The 20,341-nt window shown below is 42.8% G+C and overlaps 1 protein-coding gene across 2 annotated transcripts in view; it reads right to left on the reverse strand.

The window, feature by feature from the left end:
* Positions 1–12,210: 12,210 nt before the first annotated feature.
* Positions 12,211–20,341, reverse strand: part of KCNH8 (potassium voltage-gated channel subfamily H member 8) — a 156,963-nt gene continuing 148,832 nt past the window's right edge. For both annotated transcript variants that reach the window (XM_083577680.1, XM_083577679.1), the window contains one exon: positions 12,211–15,282. In XM_083577680.1, coding sequence (XP_083433806.1) covers positions 14,575–15,282 — 708 coding nt within the window. In that variant the 3' untranslated portion in view covers positions 12,211–14,574. The remainder of the gene's footprint in view (positions 15,283–20,341) is intronic.

Below are 20,341 nucleotides of genomic sequence, written 5' to 3' on the forward strand. Positions count from 1 at the left end.
ATGGTCTCTTCTTCTAACTTCCAAACAACTGTATTTCCCACTTTTTCCAGAGCTCATCACTCAGCCTTCTGTATCTCAGTTAGGCCATGCCTTGCAGCTCCTATGAGAGATTTCCACTTATACTTTCTCCTGCATCTTTGCCCTCTTTCTTTCAAGCAGAGAAGATGCACTGTAACACTTTATTGAACTTAGCAGTGTTCACAGTGAAGTCTAAAGCACATTCATCTTGCTTCACATAAAATGTAGTCTTTCCTTCACTCGATACCTCTCCCATGTGGCCAACATTAGCCAATCACATGAGAACTACTAGAGAATCTCTTGAATTCAGTTACCAACCAATCCAATTTAAACGCATAGGACTGCATACAAGAATTTTCGATTTCAGTGAATTAAATTACCATACTTAACATACTAGCACTAGTATGCACTGGCTACGGGATTCAACTTGCTTCAGAAAATAAGCTGTATATTCCAGAGCTACTCTGTATCTTACTAATTCAACTTGTTATTAGATCTAACAAGCTCAGTCCTGCTTCCAGATGGTCCTGCACTCTTGCTGCTTTCTGAAGACTTCAGCCTCTGGTGCTGCTGTAACAGTGGCAGTGGTAACAGATGCCCAGCAGCAGCAGAGCAGGATGGTTACTGGGGAGCTGCCCTGACCCATCCTGACTGTTCCTTTGCAGCTCACCTAGGCACAATGCCCATGCCATTTGCTTGCTTGCTTGCTTGCCTGCCTGCCTGCCTGCCTATATCACCTCACTGCTGTTCTGTCTTCACATTGCAGCAGCCATGCAAACTGCAGTATGGCAACATCTGTTCTTGCAAAAATATAATATAGCGGGATAAAATTGAGGCCTAGAGCCTCTAGCAAGCAAAGGTTCTTCTTGTCAGGCTGCCTTTGAAAAATACATAGTCCTTGTCGCAGATACTAATATTGTGCAGTTTGAAGCGACTGGATTCGATAAAACTGACTCCTTTTGGAAATGAAGCATTGTCCAGACTCATTAAAATATTATTCCAATTTTACTAGCAGAACTCTTCAAAAAAACAGAACATAAACATCAAATGTACATCAAAAATATCCATACAATATCTTCTGCTGTCCAGCACAGGCTCAGCATCTTAGAAAACCTAGAGGCAAAGTTCTGTCTCTCTCCACAGCCTGCATTCCAGCCTTCATTGGTCTTTCAGGAGAGCTTCATTACATCTTCACTCCATGAAGTTTGGGAGACAAAGACCCAAAGGCAACTCCCTTCAAAATGGAGATTTGCAACCCAATACTTTCATCACATGATCTAAGGTTACAACATGTTAGCTACCAGAGAACAATGATCAGTTAAATAATCATTAACTCAGCAAGAGTTTTCCTTGGTGTTAATCCCCATGTTAAACCTTTTCACCAATACACATTTAGGCATTCTCATTTCAGTGTCAATTAAACCATTAAACTCAACAGTTCCTCCTACAATTATTAACTCTTAACTCTCTTAGTACTAATGCATACTATTTCTCACCAAGTTCAGTAACATGTCGAGGTCAGAGTAGATAAAAAGGGGTACTTGGACGTGACCTAAATCTTGAAAGATAACCTCGATTCTCCCCCACAATGGCAAACTATCTTATAATTGATCTCCCTGTTGAGAAATGGCAGAGACTTCCAAGTTCTGCTGCATCATTCCACCAAATGTCTCTGTGTCAGGAGCCTTAGATAAGGAACTGTTGTAATTTGGGAAAACCAAGAGGCACTGACAAGTGACTCTTTGTCATTATCTCCACTTAGTAGGCTTGGGTATTGCACAACAACCTGAGAAGGAATCTAAGGAAGTAAGCAGATGGAAGTATTCATAAAATATCCCAGGATCCTTTGCCTCTGTGAAGAAAGGCTGCTGATTTTGCTTTGAACCAAGAACCACAGGCATCTGTGGCTATGTAAACAAGGCCTCATATTTGTAATGTGCCTTGAAAAAGAGAGCTTGCATGTTGGCCTGGGAATCAGCATGTTTCTTCACCCCACTCCCTCCCTCTTCCCCCCTTGTTTTGCTGCCTGCACAGCGGCAGGTGGTTACAGCTTTCAAAATAGTCTTCAGAAAATGTGCAAATTGAGCCAGAGAGCTATAGGAACATAATTGATTTAATCAGATCACAGCATCTTTCTAAAGTTGTTTGTGGAACTCTACTCCCGGGGTAGAGAAAGGCTCCAGGGTTGCTCTAACAAACTGAAAAGGGGGATTTAGCGCTAAGGATCCCATCTGCCACCTATTTCATTTATAAATGCAAAAATTAATTTGTGGAAAGTTTAAAGGTTTTGTTTAATTAAACTCTAAGTAGTGTTGGAAGCTACTTGGAGTTTAAGATGCAGCTTGCCAGTGTGAGCGAGCTTCCAAATTTTGATGCTAGCTCTGCCAGTGACCTGCCATATAGACCTGGGCACATCACTTTATCCCTCAGTGCTTCTGATTCATCTTTCACTTGACATTAAAGAATTACTGAGAATACTTTCAGAGTCGGCAGACAACAGATAAGTGATTACCAGGAGCCAAAGGGGTGGGACTCATAATGTGCTACTTACGAGAGAGAGAGAGACTGAAATTGCGCTTGGGTATCTACATAATATTATTTTTACATGATTGGCAGTTGAAAAGAGCACAAGGAGTTAGAAGAATTTGTCTCTGGTAGTTTTTTGAATAGGTTCAAGTGGCATCAGGAAACCAGAAATAACCAGGCAAGAAAAGTAGGATGCACAAATAGGGCCGCTTTATATGACATAAGGTAAAGGTACCCCTGCCCGTATGGGCCAGTCTTGCCAGACTCTAGGGTTGTGCGCTCATCTCACTCTATAGGCCGGGAGCCAGCGCTGTCCGCAGACACTTCCGGGTCACGTGGCCAGCGTGACACGGAACGCCGTTTACCTTCCCGCTGGTAAGCGGTCCCTATTTATCTACTTGCACCCGGGGGTGCTTTCGAACTGCTAGGTTGGCAGGCGCTGGGACCGAATGACGGGAGCGCACCCCGCTGCGGGGATTCGAACCGCCGACCATGCGATCGGCAAGTCCTAGGCGCTGAGGTTTTACCCACAGCGCCACCCGCGCTATATGACATAGGAACATAATAAACATAGGCAACTACATAGGGGCGAAATGAAACCATGTGTGTGGAATATCCCCTGACTCGATCAAGCTCCTAAGCCTGTTGACTGGTGAGTCTACAGGGCCGGATTTAGGTTTGATGAGGCCCTAAGCTACTGAAGGTACTGAGGCCCTTTATATGTCCTGCTGCCCTTTGTCAACAACAAATTGTCACTTTTTTGTGTTGAATATATGCTATATGGTAGTTTATGGACCTAATAGGTATCTAAAGCCATTTGCACATGCAGAATGTAGGCACCCTATCTACAGAAATGAGCAAACCAGTGATATTTGAGGGAGCAGGCTAGCAGGCGGGGCCTTTTGCTGTATGCAGGTTTTATTTTACAGTGGTACCTTGGGTTACATACGCTTCAGGTTACATACTCCACTAACCCAGAAATAGTACCTCAGGTTAAGAACTTTGCTTCAGGATGAGAACAGAAATTGTGCGGCGGCAGCGCAGCAGCAGCAGGAGGCCCCATTAGCTAAAGTGGTGCTTCAGGTTAAGAACAGTTTCAGGTTAAGAACGGACCTCCGGAACGAATTAAGTACGTAACTAGAGGTACCACTGTATTTGTTTTTAATCTTATACTGTATTTATATTTAATCCAGGTTTTTTTTTTCTTTAAATTTTTTTGGGGCCCCCAAGAGTGTGGGGCCCTAAGCTATAGATTGTTTAGCTTATATGTAAATCTGGCACTGTGAGTCTACCTTGCAGAGAGTAAAGTTGGCCTGCAATTTGAAATCTTTCCTTCTGCCAAACCCTTAAGGTGAGGTCTTCCTGACACCCCCTTGGGGTTGCACCAATTTCAACAGGTCTACTTTGAGTATGACTTAGCTGGGTGTCACCCAGTGGGAATAACTAAGCAGTACAGCATCCCAAATGTTTATTTTCAGCCCCAAAGTGGAGGTGACTTCGTACTTGGTGGCTGGCTAATTGCTTTGGGATCTGTGGGGATGAGCAACAGTATCTCAATTTAGTGGTTTTCTAGGGGTGCGGAGCAAAAGAGTTTTGTGTCTGTGGGATCAATACATCTTTGCTGCGAAGGCTCGGGTCTCCTGGGGAATCACACCTGCTGAGGCAAGAACTATATACATTCATGGGAAAATAATAAAGAAACAGAAGCAAAATGAAATGGAGGTTGCATCTGAATGCTCCTATCCCAAGGCCAGCCCAGCTCCGATATCAGATATGAAAAGGTATTAAATGAGAAGTGTTCATGCCTGGAGACAGATAACGGGGAGCTGCTAATAGGATCTTAACGTGTTAGAAGAAACCCACTAGGTACTGCTCTGTGAAAAGGGGATAGCCTTAGCAATGCGTTGACCTTATGTACAGAGCAAAGGAGCATCAAGATTCCTCCCCTTCTCTTGCCTGCCTGCCTGCAAAACAGCATTTAGCTTTGATTTTAGTTTTTAGCTTTTATATATCCTGCCAAACATCCCCAACAGGGCCGCAGAGGGTAGCTTACAATAAAGACAGACAGAAATACAATACCTGCTTAACTATGAGCATCAAACCCCGAAAATCTACAGCACATATTAGCTGTAAGCAATAGAGATTTTAAAGAAGAACAGCCAGATTAATTGGATGCTTTATATACGTTTTATGTTCTGAACTTCTTACGCTGCCTAGAGCCTTTTGGATCAGGTGAGATTAACCCAATAATAGAAAGCTAATACATACCAGCTGATTATATGGCAGACAGCCTGCTTCCTATAGCATATGAATAATAGCATAGTTATATACTTTAGGTGCCTTTGGCTTCAATGAGAGAGAGAGTTAAGCATAGGCTTAACAGGTTGCCGATGAATGTGTTATCTTGGCGCATTATGGGCACAAGAATGTCCTGGACAGGATGCAGACGCACGTATAGGGTTGTCATATTTTGAACAGCAAAAAAGAGAACACATTTGTTGACTTCTACTTTTAACTATGGATCATTATGGCAACTCTCATTTTAAATATCCCTATTATATGTAGGCTATAGAAGCTGTGAACATTGCGAATAGCAATGTTCTTAACTTTCAACAACAAAATATTAATAATAATACATATTGCTCCCTCACTTGCGACGTGAAGCTGTTTGGGCATATGTTCACATCTTTGTGAACATAAGTGTGCACAGAACAATTTATTAAACTGTTTAACGTGTGCATTTGGACTCTCCTTAAAGGCAGGGGGATGTTAACTCTCGCCCTCCCAGATTCCTTCTCCAAGATCTTGTAGATGAGCCAGAATCTAGTTCAGCCGCAAGACAAGCGATTTATACAGTATGCAGCTAGTTTAAGATGTTGCTCTGTTGTGCTTCTTTGTTGCAGACCAGCTTAGCCAGGTGCCTTAGATTTGAGTCTAATAAATTAGGAACATTTGATTGGATTACTGTACAGTGGTACCTTGGGTTAAGAACTTAATTCATTCTGGAGGTCTGTTCTTAACCTGAAACTGTTTTTAACCTGAGGTACCACTTTAGCTAATGGGGCCTCCTGCTGCCACCGCACCACCGCCGCACGATTTCTGTTCTCATCCTGAAGCAAAGTTCTTAACCCGAGGTACTATTTCTGGGTTAGCGGAGTCTGTAACCTGAAGCGTCTGTAACCCGAGGTACCACTGTAAACAAAAAAACCAAACGAAAAACCTCATTTTGCCAAAATTTAAAAATCCACTCAGGTAGAAATTTTTATCCTGAAAAAGAGGACGTGTATGGAGAAAAAGAGAACATCTGGCAACCAAACCTGAAAAAGAGGATGTGTCCTGAAAAAAGAGGACATATGGCAAGCTTACACATAGGAAGCTGGACAAGAAGCAAATATACATAGGGTATGCTGTACAGTGGTACCTCGGGTTAATTACTTAATTTGTTCTGGAGGTCCATTCTTAACCTGAAACTGTTCTTAACCTGAAGCACCACTTTAGCTAATGGGGCCTCCCGCTGCTGCCACTCTGCCAAAGCACGATTTCTGCTCTCATCCTGAAACAAAGTTCTTAACCCAAGGTAATATTTCTGGGTTAGCGGAGTCTGTAACCTGAAGCGTATGTAACCTGAAGCATATGTAACCCAAGGTACCACTGTATTCACATCACCACTGACCACAGCCATTGCTCTCCCACTCCTGGTGGGTCCATGGATGGGCTTCAGGGGGTCCGTGAACTGGGTGTGGAAGAATGCCTTTTCCAATGCAATAAAATGAGTCATATGCAAAATGTGCTTTTTCTGGGTATTGGCTTCATAGCCTTCCTCACATTCTCAAAGGGATAAACCTCCATCACAATGAACAGGAACTGTGTAAGAACATCACCCCGGTCTGCCCAAATGCTTATGCTTTGGCTGACAGAGGGCATCCCAGACTGAATTACTTTCTCTCCTCCCAAACCTTCCTCTTCTTTGATTACTTTCTCCATATCCAGAGACAACAATGTCACCCAGCCTGTTATCCAGGCATAAAACCCGGGTGTTCACATTTCATCTGTTTTCTAGTGCTGTCGCTTCTCCTGACACGACAGAAGGACGTGTGGATCCAGAATTGGCCTCCACAGTCACTTACGGATACACTGTTAAGACCGTGTTCCTGGAAGACAATCTTACTTGGCTATGAGTGATCTCCAAAAAAGAAGAAAAACTTGGCTTCCCATCTCCTTCTGTAGCCAGCACAAAGTCCATGCCCTTAACTGTAAAACTATCCAGCACCTTGACCAGCCCTATCTTTGGGCTCACATATGACCCTTGGAAATTTCCCAGAAGCAAAGGACCGTAGCTCAGTGTTAGAGAATGGGCCCTCCATGCAGAAGGTTCTTGGTTCAATCCCTGGCAGGGCTGGGGCAGTCTCCCTGTCTGAAATCCTGAAAAACCACTGCATGTCTGTGAAAGGCAATGTTGGGTTAGACAGAACAAAACTGTGACAATATGAAATGAGACTGCTGGTCTTAAAAAACGGGGAGGGGGGTGGTTGCTGCCCCTGCTTGCAGCTAAACTGAAATATCAGATTTTAAAGATCCTTGTTACCTTACCGCTGATGTAATCGTTCTTTATGGCTTTGGTAAATGCTAGTGCTTGGCAAAAGCAGGTTTTGCAACAGGCAAGCAGGTGTGTTTCGGCAGCTGGAACAACAGAGCTGTCAAAGCGAATCCTCCCCCCCTGCCCCCGGTCTCCTCTGTATAGATCTGCCGGGTATGCCAATGAATAATGGATAGTGAGAGATCATACATCTCCTTCTGGATTATATGAGCAGGTGAGGACATTCTAAACTTATGTTAATTACTCCATAAACACAGCCGGATAATAGCAGGCTGAAAAGCCATTGAGAGAGCGACGACAGCCTAGGATTTGCTCTCGCCAAACCTGCTTTATTTCATTATGAAGAAGACAATCACAATGCATTGCATTCTGCTTCGGGAGGTTTGCATTGTTCTGTTGGTTGGAGCATATTAATTCCTGGTATATTTTTGAACCCCAAGTTGCTGGTTCTTCCCTACGCATCTTAGTGGGCACCTCCACACATTGGACTTGGGTCTGGTCAACAAGGGAAGCAGAATTCATTAGTGGAGTGGGCTGTACTATTGTCACAGCCTTCAAGATGAGATATAAATCTCAGCCAATGTTTTAATGATTACCTCTGTTTCCATAATTATAGCAACTGATTACATGCTTTCATTTATATGTTGACAAACTCTTCTGTGGCTTGTTAGCTACAATTATTTGGGGTTAACACCCCACCCCTGAAATTTGTCCATTCCAAATTCTCTGGAGCATCCAGTTTAAAATAATGGGCCGCTGGAATAAATCCACTGCTTCTATAAGGAACAAGCTCCCTCGTGAAATGATTGACAGCAGAAGCATTAGATAAGCATAATGAATCTTCAGTATTAACTTGCATAAAGATGCATGAGGATAAGTTATCCTGTTAGAAAAGCTATTTTGTTCACTTAGGCCACAAATGCAGCAGTATTGATACTGAATGTTTGCCGACGGATATTCTGTGACATTTCAGCTAGAAATTGTGGGTTATTCACTTGATATCCTCATCTCCATAGAAGCTAGGGGCAGCCTACTGGGAGGGGAAGATACAAATGTCTGTAGCAGGTTCATATTGGGAAAATAGCAGAGATGATGATGATATCACTTCTCACACAGAGAAGGGTGTCTCAAGCGACTCGCCATGAAAAAGGCAATAAAACCATACACAAAGCAACAAGAAAACACAATATCTAAACATGTGCATACAAAAATATTTTTAAAAACCCAAATCATATCCACCCCACTAAAATATCAGCACTAAAACAGGCAACCTCCCCACCCTCCGCAGCCGCTAACTCACTACTCTCAAATTTAGCAGAATTTTTTTAGCCTTGCATCTAAAAGTGGGCAGTGATGGTGCCAATCTTCCTTTCTACTGTGTCACTTCTCATCTCATTCGGCTCTTGTACTTTCTTCTTGCTGCTATAGTATTTATATACATAGCTTATATATGATACATTTTGTATATTAAATAGACTGAACTCTGCTCTTCACTCCTTGTGAGATTTGGTTTGGTTTCTCGGTCTCTGTCCAGCTCCTGCCTCCCATACATTCCATCTCCTGAGAGTTACAGTGGAGCAAAGGGCCAGGCTGAGAAAAGGAATCTCCTCCCTCTCTTCTGCTCTCATTTTAATGTTTGATGTGCTCCTTCTTGTAATTCTATAAGCCTCTCTCCTGCTCATCTTATATATAAATATCTTGGATTTCTAACCCATGCAAAATTGTTTTATGCAAAACAAAAGCCAAAGGGCTTAATGAAGAGATATGTACCTCTAAGAAGGGGAAACGAATGCCTGAGACCTGTGAGCCGTCTGACGTGGGATTGCCAAACACCCAACAAAAAAAGCACCTACAGTTCCAACATGCTTCTGTATTCCCCTTCTGAACTGGAAACAAAAAGGAAGGGAGTAATTTGACCGCAGTTGTTGGGGGCATTCTTTGACCAAACACAAAAGGGGTGATGTCATGGACTGGTTAGATGCAAAGAATGGTGGGAACCCCCAAGGGAAGAAGACTCAGAGCCCAGGGAGGGGTGGAGGGACAATGTTGAGTGGCTACAGGGAGGAGACAGGGAAGAGGAGGTATCCATAGCTGTCAACCGTTCCTTATTTGGTGGGAGACTCCCTTATCCCAGCGCTGTGTCCCGCTGCTATCCCTTATTGATGATGTTCCTTAAATTTCCCGGGTTTCAAAGGAAGCAGCTTCTCTCCCTCCCTCCCTGCTGGCCAGGGAGGAGGGAGGCTCCAACTGTGTTGCTTGGCTGCGTTGCTCACCCAATAAGGAGTCTAAGAACGACTGGGGGGTGGAGCTTGCATGCCTTGTGCCGATCAAATCGGCCGCATTGCCTGGGGACTCGCCTTTGCTCAGTGCTTCCCAGCGGAGAGGTGACGGTGGTTTTCCTTGCTGCATCCCCTTTGCCGGGTTGCTGCGCTGTGGGAACCACCGCTTGAGGCTTCGTTTGTCTGCTGGCTGGGCTTTCTGCCTTTGGCTCGGAGGGGCTCAGAAGTCGAACATACCTGTGCCCGGAAAATCCCTTATTTTGGCTGCTGATCCCTTATTTTTGAGGCTGCTGGTCCCTTATTTTCAAATCTGTAAGTTGACAGCTATGGAGATATCGGAAGCTGAAGAGGTAACAGGGCTGACTGAGCTGGGGTGAGTCTATGGCAGAGAGAAATCCAGAATCAGAGGCAGAAGCTGAAGCAACAGAGTGGAATGAGAAGGACCAAGAGGCAGAGATGAATCAGGCTGGTGAAGAGTCATGGGTGTCTCCCCCTCCTGCTATGACAAGCTTCCTTCCCCACTTCTCTCCCAGTACCAGAAGAGGCATAAACAGGGTGGAGGAGAGGTTGGCTACACACAGGTGCAGTCTCTGATTGCTTGGAAAAGGCCATGATGAGGAAGGGAGGTGGGATTTTTTTAGTCTCAGCAACTGATTTTCACAGAGTAAGACCACTGAGAATGAGCTGCTCTGCTCAACAGGCCTGACACTCAACCAAATCTGTGGAGAAAGTGTTTTTTGCTAATAAAGAGTTAACACCAACTTTGAACTGTGTGATTACTGGCTGGCACACTCCTGTGACAGGTGAGGATTAGTGCGAGTACCAAGGAAAGGGGAACTGACTGACAAAGGAGCAAAAGGCAAGATTAATGATTGCATCTATAGATAAATCTTGGAGGTGGGAGCACACTGAAAAAGAGAAATCAAGGTAGTACAGAAATAGTAAGTTAAAAACAACAACGAAGGATACTAAAATTGAATTTGTTTTAGTTTTATAATGTATAGTACAAAATAGTGAAACAATAAACTATCCATGCTGGGATGGCTGTAAGGAAGGCAGATATAGGTAGAGATAAGCTTCTAAAGGCAGCTGGATTGCAAAACTATCAGAAAGACAATATGAAATGCTCTTACAATGATTATGTCTACATACCTATCCAGTTCCAGTTACTGTTGCTGGACTGCCCGGATGTGGTGCTACATTACAAAAAGATTCATATCAGCTGTTTCGGATGCTTTAAATATTCCACTTTGCTAAGCAATATCCCATCTTCACGAAGCATTGCTGAATGTGATGGTTTTTCCCTTACCTCAATCAAAATCTCAATTCAGTGTGGCCTGTGATTTTATTTTTAGCTAGAAACACCCTTCACTGTACATTTCTGCCCATAGGTTTGTGACCTGTACCTCCCTTTCCCCCCATGGATGCCTTCCCTTTTTCGGTCTCTCCTCTGCAACTATACTCTCACAAAATCTCTGCCATCCAAGGCCCTCTTTACACACACACTGAACCTCACAGGTAGCATTTGCCTATGGTGTTATCCCATGCAGTATGTAAATACTTCAGCCAGGGCCAGATTTAGGTTTGATGAGGCCCTAATCTACCGAAGGTAATGGGGCCCTTAATATGTCCAGCTGTCCTTTGTCAACAACAAATTGTGGTTGTTTTTTCTGTTGAATATTTTAGGGAGCAGGCTAGCAGGTGGGGCCCATTACTTATATCATAGGAGCCTACACAACACAAAACACTGTTGCTGTATGTAGGTTTTATTTGTTTTTTATCTTATATTTTAGAAATGTACATCCATTTGTTGTTTTTTCCTTCAAATTTTTTTGGGGCCCCCAAGAGAGTGGGGCCCTAAGCTATAGCTTGTTTAGCTTATACATAAATCCAGCACTGACTTCAACCAGAGGTGAACAACTGCATGGGTTTCCCCCCACCTGATTGGTTCCCCCCCCCCAGGAATGGAGAGTCACCTAAAATCACACTCAATGGTGTTGCACCCAAGATGAATGAGCATGAAGTGTTAGTGGCTGTGCTTACAAATATACACATAAAATCAAGGAGAGCTTTTATGATAAATCAGCTGAGGTTTATTTGCTCCATTAAGTTTCTTGCATTAAGTATTTTATTCTAGATCCAAATGTACAATAGTGGATCGCTGTGCAAGGATCCCATTCATTTCATTCTACATATTTTGTGTTTTCTTTAAAATGAAGTGAAACATAACCAATTTATATATACTTTTTGTCAGCAAAAATAAAATGTTTGCTATTGATAGAAAACATTCCCCTGCCCCTTCAAATGACATGAGCTCATAAGCTGTAAAAAATAAATACTTTCCCACTAGTGGCTTCATTTTAATGCTATGGATTTTCTCCAATTCTAGTCATGCTTGAAGTAGACCCACTGAAATGAATGAACATGACTAACTTAGGTCATTCATTTAAACTAATGCGTCTACTGGTATAGCTTTGGGGCTTTCTGGTATTGCTAATTTTCTGTGCTCTTTGTCTCTTACTCTCCAATCCAGAAGAGTGAGTTAAAGGGGAAGGAAGCTGCAATACTTCTCCCTTTAACTACAGCTACTGGCTTACATGGAAAGGTTCAGCTATTAGCACAGGACAAATTATATAGCCCCCCCCCCCGTGGGCAATAAAGAAAAGTGATAGTGAGAAAAATAAAATGTTACTATAGAGATTTGAGAAACCAGGACCCTCGGCTCAATGAAACCCATTCGATAGCTCCACAAATTATAACTTGAAAAAACTCTGTCAAAGAAGGAAAATGAAATGGTTTGTGGTGACCAGCACAGTGGAGAAAAAATAAGGAGGGCGCATTCCCTAAATCATACAGGATTTGTAAAACAGTATGTTTCTGGGGGTTCTTTCCATGGAAAAGATCCTTTCCCATACAAGAATATTTTAGTTGTACATCCTAGATCCTAACGAAAACTCTTGCAGTCTTAATATACCCACTTTCCAGGGAGTAAGCTCAACTGAACTCAATAGGACTTTTCTTCTTAGAAAGGCGTAGCAGGATTGCACTGCAACATCATCGGGCCATATTATCTTTCGGGGAGGGGATGACAATTCCCATGTGTATGTTGCTAATTAATTTCAACATCTAATTCCAATCTTATTATACATAGATGAACAAAGCCTTCTGCAAGAACAGTAGCCAAGTGAATCATTAATAGCAGAATTAATAGGGAGTACCTTCCCTTTAGCTTAGTTGGCATTACTTCTGAGTAAACCTGAGTAGCATCACACTACATGGTGCCATACCATTTGAAACGAAAGGGTTGCACCTAACGGAGTCACTCAGGTAACGGTAAGGCTTCCATTAGAGGAAAAGGAAGGAAAGCAATTTTCAACTATTTCTCCCCTGTAGCCTCTCTGCATCTTCTATGGAGCTCCCCTAACCCTCTGGAGGAGATTTAGGGTTTGTGAGCAGGGCGGCAGGGGGTAGAGGGAATAACTGAAAATTGCTCCCCTCTCCATTCAGCTGATGGAAGCTTTACTGTTAGCTGAGAGGCCCTGTTGGATGAAACCCACAAATTGACGTTTCACTCTTTTTTAAAAAAAAAAAAGTTAGAACATCTCAGCCTTTAACTTTGGCCTTGATTCAAAGTTGCTTCCTTTGTTCCCCTTAAGATCTCAGATAAGTGGCTGACTGACCTTGGTAATCATCAAAATATGCTATCTGTTGCTGCTTCATGTGATTTACTGTGCTTCTTTCTCAATCCAAAACAGGGGGTGTCTTATTTAGACTAGAATGTGTATGTAGTGTTATGATGCCACGGAATCTGTTGTATCGATGTCACACATTCAAAATGCGCTTCCCTGTTGAAAAGAGTTGGTCTGCATACCCCAGAAATTAGCTATTCGGTTTTATAATATTATAAATTGCAATCACATGCCTATTTGGGTAATCCACTCGCCCATTTTATTATTTCTAATGTTAAATTTATGTACAAAAGTGCAAGCCAGTTGATAAATATCCCCTACTGATTTAATGACTATTCATTTTTATGGTGGGGGAAAGCTTAAGTATTTTCCTTAAAACATATTTCAGAATTATTTGCTTGTGATTCTACAGCCTGAGATATAACTCCCAGGCCATGGTTTTGGTTGAAGACGTTACCTCCGATTCTCCGGTTTTACTCTGAAATGGTAACCTGACCTTTAAAAAATAAAGGATAAAAGTGATGATGTGCAAAAGCAACAAATAAGGGCATTGGTTATCAACGATTAAAGTAGTACAGTTCACATGTTGTTACACAGTTTTCTGATTTAACATTGTATAAGCCACCTGGCTTTTATTCTCCTGTAAATAAAACAGTACCCTATTCTTGATTTGTATTCTAACGGCATGAACAAGTTCATTGCAAACTGCATGCAGAGAAAAGGGCTGTATGTCCGCTTTAAGCTAAGAATATTTCGATCTAATACGTAATAATGTATACATGATAGTGCATTAATTCTGAAAACGGCAAGCATTGTTACCCCCCCAAAAAGGAAAAACAAAATCCTGATTAGTCTCCTTATAAATATTTTCAATACATATTTCTTACCAAGTATAGAAAAATAGTATTTTTGATAAAGAGGTCTGATTTACATAACAAAGAGCGTGCAACAATTAACCACTCTCTACCAGGTCTATTTGGTTGATTGTCAAGGAGGTGACATGCAGTGGTAATTGTCCCTTCGCCTTTGCAGCACTGGCATAAATACTAGCAGGAGCCTTGATCACCTGAAGCTGATATTGTCTGGCAGCAACAATCAGGCAGTAAGGGGGTGAAAAACCCTTTGCTTCGCACAACAAAGACCTCCTGTGCTAAGGCTCCTCAGTCTTCGTGGTCCAGCTACTTTGTCCCTCAGGAGCTGCAGAGTGTCACAAAAGTCTGTTGAGCAGTCCAGTTAAGCTACAATCTGTGTATAAAAGGCTTTTTTAATGTGCTTCTTAAATCTAGAAATCACCTCTCTGCATATGCGCTGGTCAAACCTTTGCCTTTGCACGGGTTGCCAATTTTTGAGTTTGCAAATTTCCATGAGCATCTGAGGAAAAGGCAAAAAAATAATAATATGTCATGCAGTTTACAAGCTGGCAGTTGTGGAGCATGCTTGAAGGGTTATCACGTCACTGTTTCCATTATACGTTTATGGCTTTGCTATCTTTAATATCCACTGTGCTTTTCATGACATCCAGAGGAAAGTCTTCTGAGGTCTGCGCTGCTGCTGTCCCCGTAGTTCCTTCCAGGTCCCAAGAGCCTGGCAGGTTCTCGAGGCTTAGCGAACTGACCGCTCCCTGACTAAAGCTTCCTTCCTCGGATCTGCTGGGCAACACAAGGTGCAAGGACGTATCCGACGAAGAGCACATGGAGGAGGAAAGAGTTGCTGAAATGGACTGGAGGGGAGTCAAGGTGGTGTCCGAACGCGGAGAGGTGCAACTCACAAACTGCAGGTGATCCTTCTGGATCATATGGTAGTGGGAGGGGGAATGTTCAAGGCTCGACGTATAATAGAATTCGCCACCCGTAGAATTTTGAAGGTGGGATTCAGTTCTTGGCGGACCGCTACCTACGGAGGTCGCATCCAGGTTCCAGATGCCGGCTATCGTATTGGAATGGCAGAGCTGTGCTTTGGTGCAGGTGACATTCGGAACCTGCGTATGCATACATGGCTGGTGTGGAGGCCAAGACATTCTAGTCTGTAAGCTTTCCATGTTGGGGCTCACGGCTGCGCCATGCACGGCGCAAAACTCCGGGGACTTTTGTGCCACGACCAGGTTTTCCAAGAGGTGCATCACATTCTTCATGTCCTTGCTTAACTGAGAGACCTCTTGAGTCAAAGAAGTGACCTGAAATATACATATATTTAAAAATATATACGTATAAAAATATTCACACAACATCGTTCAAACGAAAAAGAAATGGTGGAATCCAACTCACGCCCTTGCATTCACAGAAGGGCTTTTGATCCAGCAGATGCCTCTACTAATGGAAGAGGAAGGGAAGATATTTTTTTTTGCCAATTCTGCAGACCTTGGAAATCAGGGTGGAAAGTGGCGTGGGGTGATGGAAGGGAAAGGGTGAATGGGCAAGAATCACCTCCCATCTCCTTCCATTAGTGGAGCTGTCCACTGGATCAAAAGCTCTGTCATGAATGTAAGAGCGCCAACAGCATCCCATCCAATAGACAGAAGGCAAGTTTCACAACTTAATCCATCTCTCTGGTTCCAGTTGCAAAATTCTCTTTAAGAGCAGAGACGAGTTTATTTCCTAAGGAAAATACCGTATTTTTCTGTGTATAAGACTAGGCTTTCCCCCTAAGAAATAATGTCAAAAATTGGGGGGCTTCTTATACACTGATACATCTCCCCCCCACCATTTTCTTAAATTGGAGCCCCCTCCAAAATAAGGGGCATCTTATACATGGGGGCATCTTATAGACGGAAAAATACAGTAAATCCATTGAATCTTGTTTTGTTTGGTATTTGTGCCACTTGTGGTTCACGATTGTGTGCCACAGAAATGCTAACAAATAACCTATTTTAAGTTTCATTAAAACCAACTGTGTGAGTCAAAATTCTCCCATGGGGAGCAAACCAGAAGATTCAAGAACCAAGCCTGAGTTTTGAATTACTTCAGGACCAATTGCTAGGTGCTACATTCCAGTTTGCTAAGTCAAGCTGGAGCCTCCTCAAATCATATTTTCAAACTATTTTAATAATCTGCTTCCAACATGATGAAATAAAAACCAATTATTAGAGGGGGTTGCTTTTGAAAATAAACCTTTTGGCTTGAATCCTATAATCACTTACCTTGGAGAAAACCCCACTGAACTCAATAGGCTGTACTTTTGAATTGATATATACAGGATTGTTCCATTAAGGTGCCCCCCGCCCCCCAAAATGTCATAAATGTTTGCAAAAGCTCAGCTGAAACTCAACTGAAACATTGGATCGGAGGAAATTAAGGCTTTAGCAGCATAGGAATCAATAAGACTTATGCCAGCCATGATTAAACTTTCCCCATTTCAATGGGACTAAGATGTCATGTTGAAAGCTTTCTATGTAACAGAAATGCTGTCGAAATATTTCCTAAATTTCTGTTTCAGTGTATCTGAAGAAGTGTGCATGCACACGAAAGCTCATACCAATAACTAACTTAGTTGGTCTCTAAGGTGCTACTTGAAGGATTTGTTTTGCTTTGTTTCGACTACGGCAGACCAACACGGCTACCTACCTATAACTATAAATATTTCCTAGTTTAAGAAGTGCCCTACCACCAAGAATTAAGCGTGTTCCCTATCTAATATTATATGTTGTGCAATAGAATGGCCATTTCTTTAATGAAAATTCATAATTTGAGAAGTATTCATCTGGGAAGGCTTATCAGCACCATAGTTTATACGGGTAATCATATTTTTTGGGAATACATAAAATTTGCTATAGGGACGTTGATGGAGAATATACCTCTATATAATGAAAGTAACCAGCTGTAGTCTACAACCCATTTATTCTAGCATTGTTGGCTGAAATCAATTACTTTACACACACTGAACTGAGTGAATTGTGGATTAAAGTTGAAGGGAACCTTCTTTTCCCCCCATTTGATTATACTGTACGTAGCTAGCAGGAAGAAAAGCAAATGAAGGTACAAAATTAAAAATTAGCTCTGCATTGCTTCCAGTAGTAGATAATCAATGTATTTTAGGCGAGATTACTGCCACTGTGCTCGCAGAATTAAACTTGTGCAGTTCATCAAATTGATGAAAAGAGGAAGTAATTTGCAGAAAGCAAGATGAGGCTGTACATTAGTTTTCAAAAGGGTAAACGTACCTGTCAGAAAGAGGAAAGGATAATTGTGAAGCATTTGAGTCTTTCTGAACGAAAAGCGTTTCCAATTAGTGTGTGACTTGTACAACTTAACCTGCTCATTACTATAAATTAAGCACCTGACGCTGTCGTGGTTAAGTCAAAGCAGATCAAGTAGCCTTAAGTCACATCCAGACACCTTAGAGTTAAAGCATATTTATGCCACTTTAACAGTCAAGATTCAATTCCTGGCATCTCCAGGCAGGCCTGAGAAGATCCCCCGACTGAAAACCTGGAAAGCACACTGCCAGCCTCTATAAGGCAGCTTCCTATGTTCTCTAATTATTAACAATATAAAAATACATTGGATATGCTGAAACTAAGATTCTAAGAACCTACGTGGTCATTTAAAGGTTCTCTTTCTGACTGAAAAGCTGCTCCTGAAAACTGAGGAACCCTCTGAAATGGCATTTGACAGTGCATGGTGGGAAGGGATAATCCGGGTCATGCTCAAACATATATCTTAATTTTACTTCACCTTGACCCTAAGTTTCCACGATTTTGTTTGTTTGTTTCCCCTCCCCCACATACCATTGTGTGAAATACTTTTTCATAATGTATTTCTACTTCCAGTTTGTTGGGCTTCATACAAGTGGGGGAAAGCCTAACGACTGTTGTATTAATCTTTAGTGCTTCTGAAATCACATTACAAACAGGTAAGCAGTTCACTATCCATCTTAAGGTGCCTTCAGTGGAGATAATAATACATCTCAACATTTTGGGGTGCAGTGTTAGTTTTGTATCTTCAGCATTTATTTTGTTTTTTATACTACCACTTGCTTTAAGAAATATATAAAAGTTGAAGCAGAAATTCGTTGAAGCTGCACTCCTAAATACATTTACTAGGTGGACACTTCCAGATGATCTGCTCACTGCTGAACGTTCATCCTGATTTGCTTGCAAGGATATTAGGCAACATTCGCTATCCGACCTGGCCACAGTGATCCATGCAACAGACACCTCCAGGCTTGACTACTGTAATTCACTCTACGCGGGGCTGCCCTTGAAGCTGTCCCAGAAACTCCACCGGGTGCAGAATGCTGCAGCGAGGCTCCTCACGGGAACTCTGTCATGGGAGCATATTCACCCAGTGCTTTCAAGCTGCACTGGCTCCTGGTCAGATTTAAGGTGCTGGTTTTGACCTTTAAAGCCCTTCACGGCCTAGGACCCTCGTACCTACGGGACCGTCTCTCCCGGTATGCCCCACGGAGAGCCTCAAGGTCCATAAATAGTGGTCCCGGGCCCTAAGGAAGCTAGATTAGCTTCAACCAGAGCCAGGGCCTTTTCAACACTGGCTCCAGCCTGGTGGAACGCTCTACCTCATGAGAACAGGGCCCTGCAGGATCTGATTTCTTTCCGCAGGGCCTGTAAGACAGAGTTGTTCCGCCTGGCCTTTGGCTTGGAGCCAATTTGATTCCCTCCCCCTCTTTCTTTTTTCTTTTTCCTTTCTCCTCCTGTGACGAGGCTGCATTTTAATATTTTATAGTTTCAATATTTTAATGTTGTATTTTAATCTTGTTTTTGAGTTGTATTCATTTAACTTGTTATTATTATTGCTTGTTAGCTGCCCTGAGCCCGGCCTTGGCTGAGGAGGGCGGGGTATTAATAATAATAATAATAATAATAATAATAATAATAATAATAAGTGTTATTCCACACTTTCCAATGCATTTTCCTGTCATTTCCCTTATTGGGGAGGGGGAAGTGGACTTGTGCAGGACCCGCCAACAAACTCTAATTGTGCAACCTTAATGTGACTGACTTTCATACGGATATCTGTCACTTCATGTGAGCTACCTCACAGGGTTGTCAAGGGGACAAATAATGAAAGAGGGAAATTAGCATGCCACTGGTTCCTGGGAGGCCACATGCTAACCACTACACCACACTGCTCTCCAATTTGTATGCCATATGGGGACTAATAGGTCTGTGGTGTGGGCTGAGGTCTTGCAGTGGGAGGTGCATGAAGGTGACCCACCACAGTTTCTCATGTCTGCAAATGCACCCACAGGCTCAGCAATGTTACCAAGCCTTCATCTATCCATGGCACCACACAATTATATTCCGTAGCGTAGCTAAGTGATCAGGCACTGCACATTGCAACCACTAGGTGGATCCCTCTGCAAGCACTGAACTCTAGGAAGGATTTTTGGCTTTGATTTTCATTCCTGCTATGCCCTGCAAAAGTAAAAAGGTAAAGGACCCCTGGATGGTTAAGTCCAGTCAAAGGCAACTATGGGGTTGTGGCGCCCATCTCGCTTTCAGGCTGAGGGAGCCGGTGTTTGTCCACAGACAGCTTTCCAGGTCATGTGGCCAGCATGACTAAACCACTTCTGGCACAACGGAACACCATGACGGAAACCAGAGCGCAAGAAAATGCTGTTTACCTTCCCGCGGCGGCAGTACCTATTTATCTACTTGCACTGGCATGCTTTCGAACTGCTAGTTTGGCAGGAGCTAGGACAGAACAATGGGAGCTCAGCCCGTCGTGGGGATTCAAACCGCTGACCTTCCGATAGGCAAGCCCAAGAGGCCCATCCCACCACACACTTTCAAATGCCATTTCAGAGGGTTCCCCAGTTTTCAGCAGCAGCTTTTAGACCTGCGTCCCTGCACTATCTGCCAGTGCTTGTTTTCCATAGACTTTAATGGGACAAGGAAAACCTTAAATAACTTTGAATTTCAGAACTTCATCAAATCAATGAAAGTATGTGCTCTCTGAATAAAGCCTGAATAAAGTGCACCAATACTTTCTACAAAAATGGAAATATATTATAAACCTGCAGAATAGCAGGTTGAAATGCTCATTTTTCAGCACTTTCAAACTTGATGTACCTGTGCTGTAATGGATAGAGTGTTGAACTATGACCTAGGAGGCCAGGGTTCTAATCCCCACTCTGCCATGAAGCCCACTGGGCATAGCTGTCAACTTTTCCCTTTTCTTGCGGGGAATCCTATTTGGAATAAGGGAATTTCCCTTAAAAAAAGGGAAGCGTTGACAGCTATGCCACTAGGTGATCTTGGGCCAGTCACTGCCTCT

Source organism: Podarcis filfolensis, assembly GCF_964270895.1.
Source record: "Podarcis filfolensis genome assembly, chromosome: 12".
Lineage (NCBI taxonomy): Eukaryota > Metazoa > Chordata > Lepidosauria > Squamata > Lacertidae > Podarcis > Podarcis filfolensis.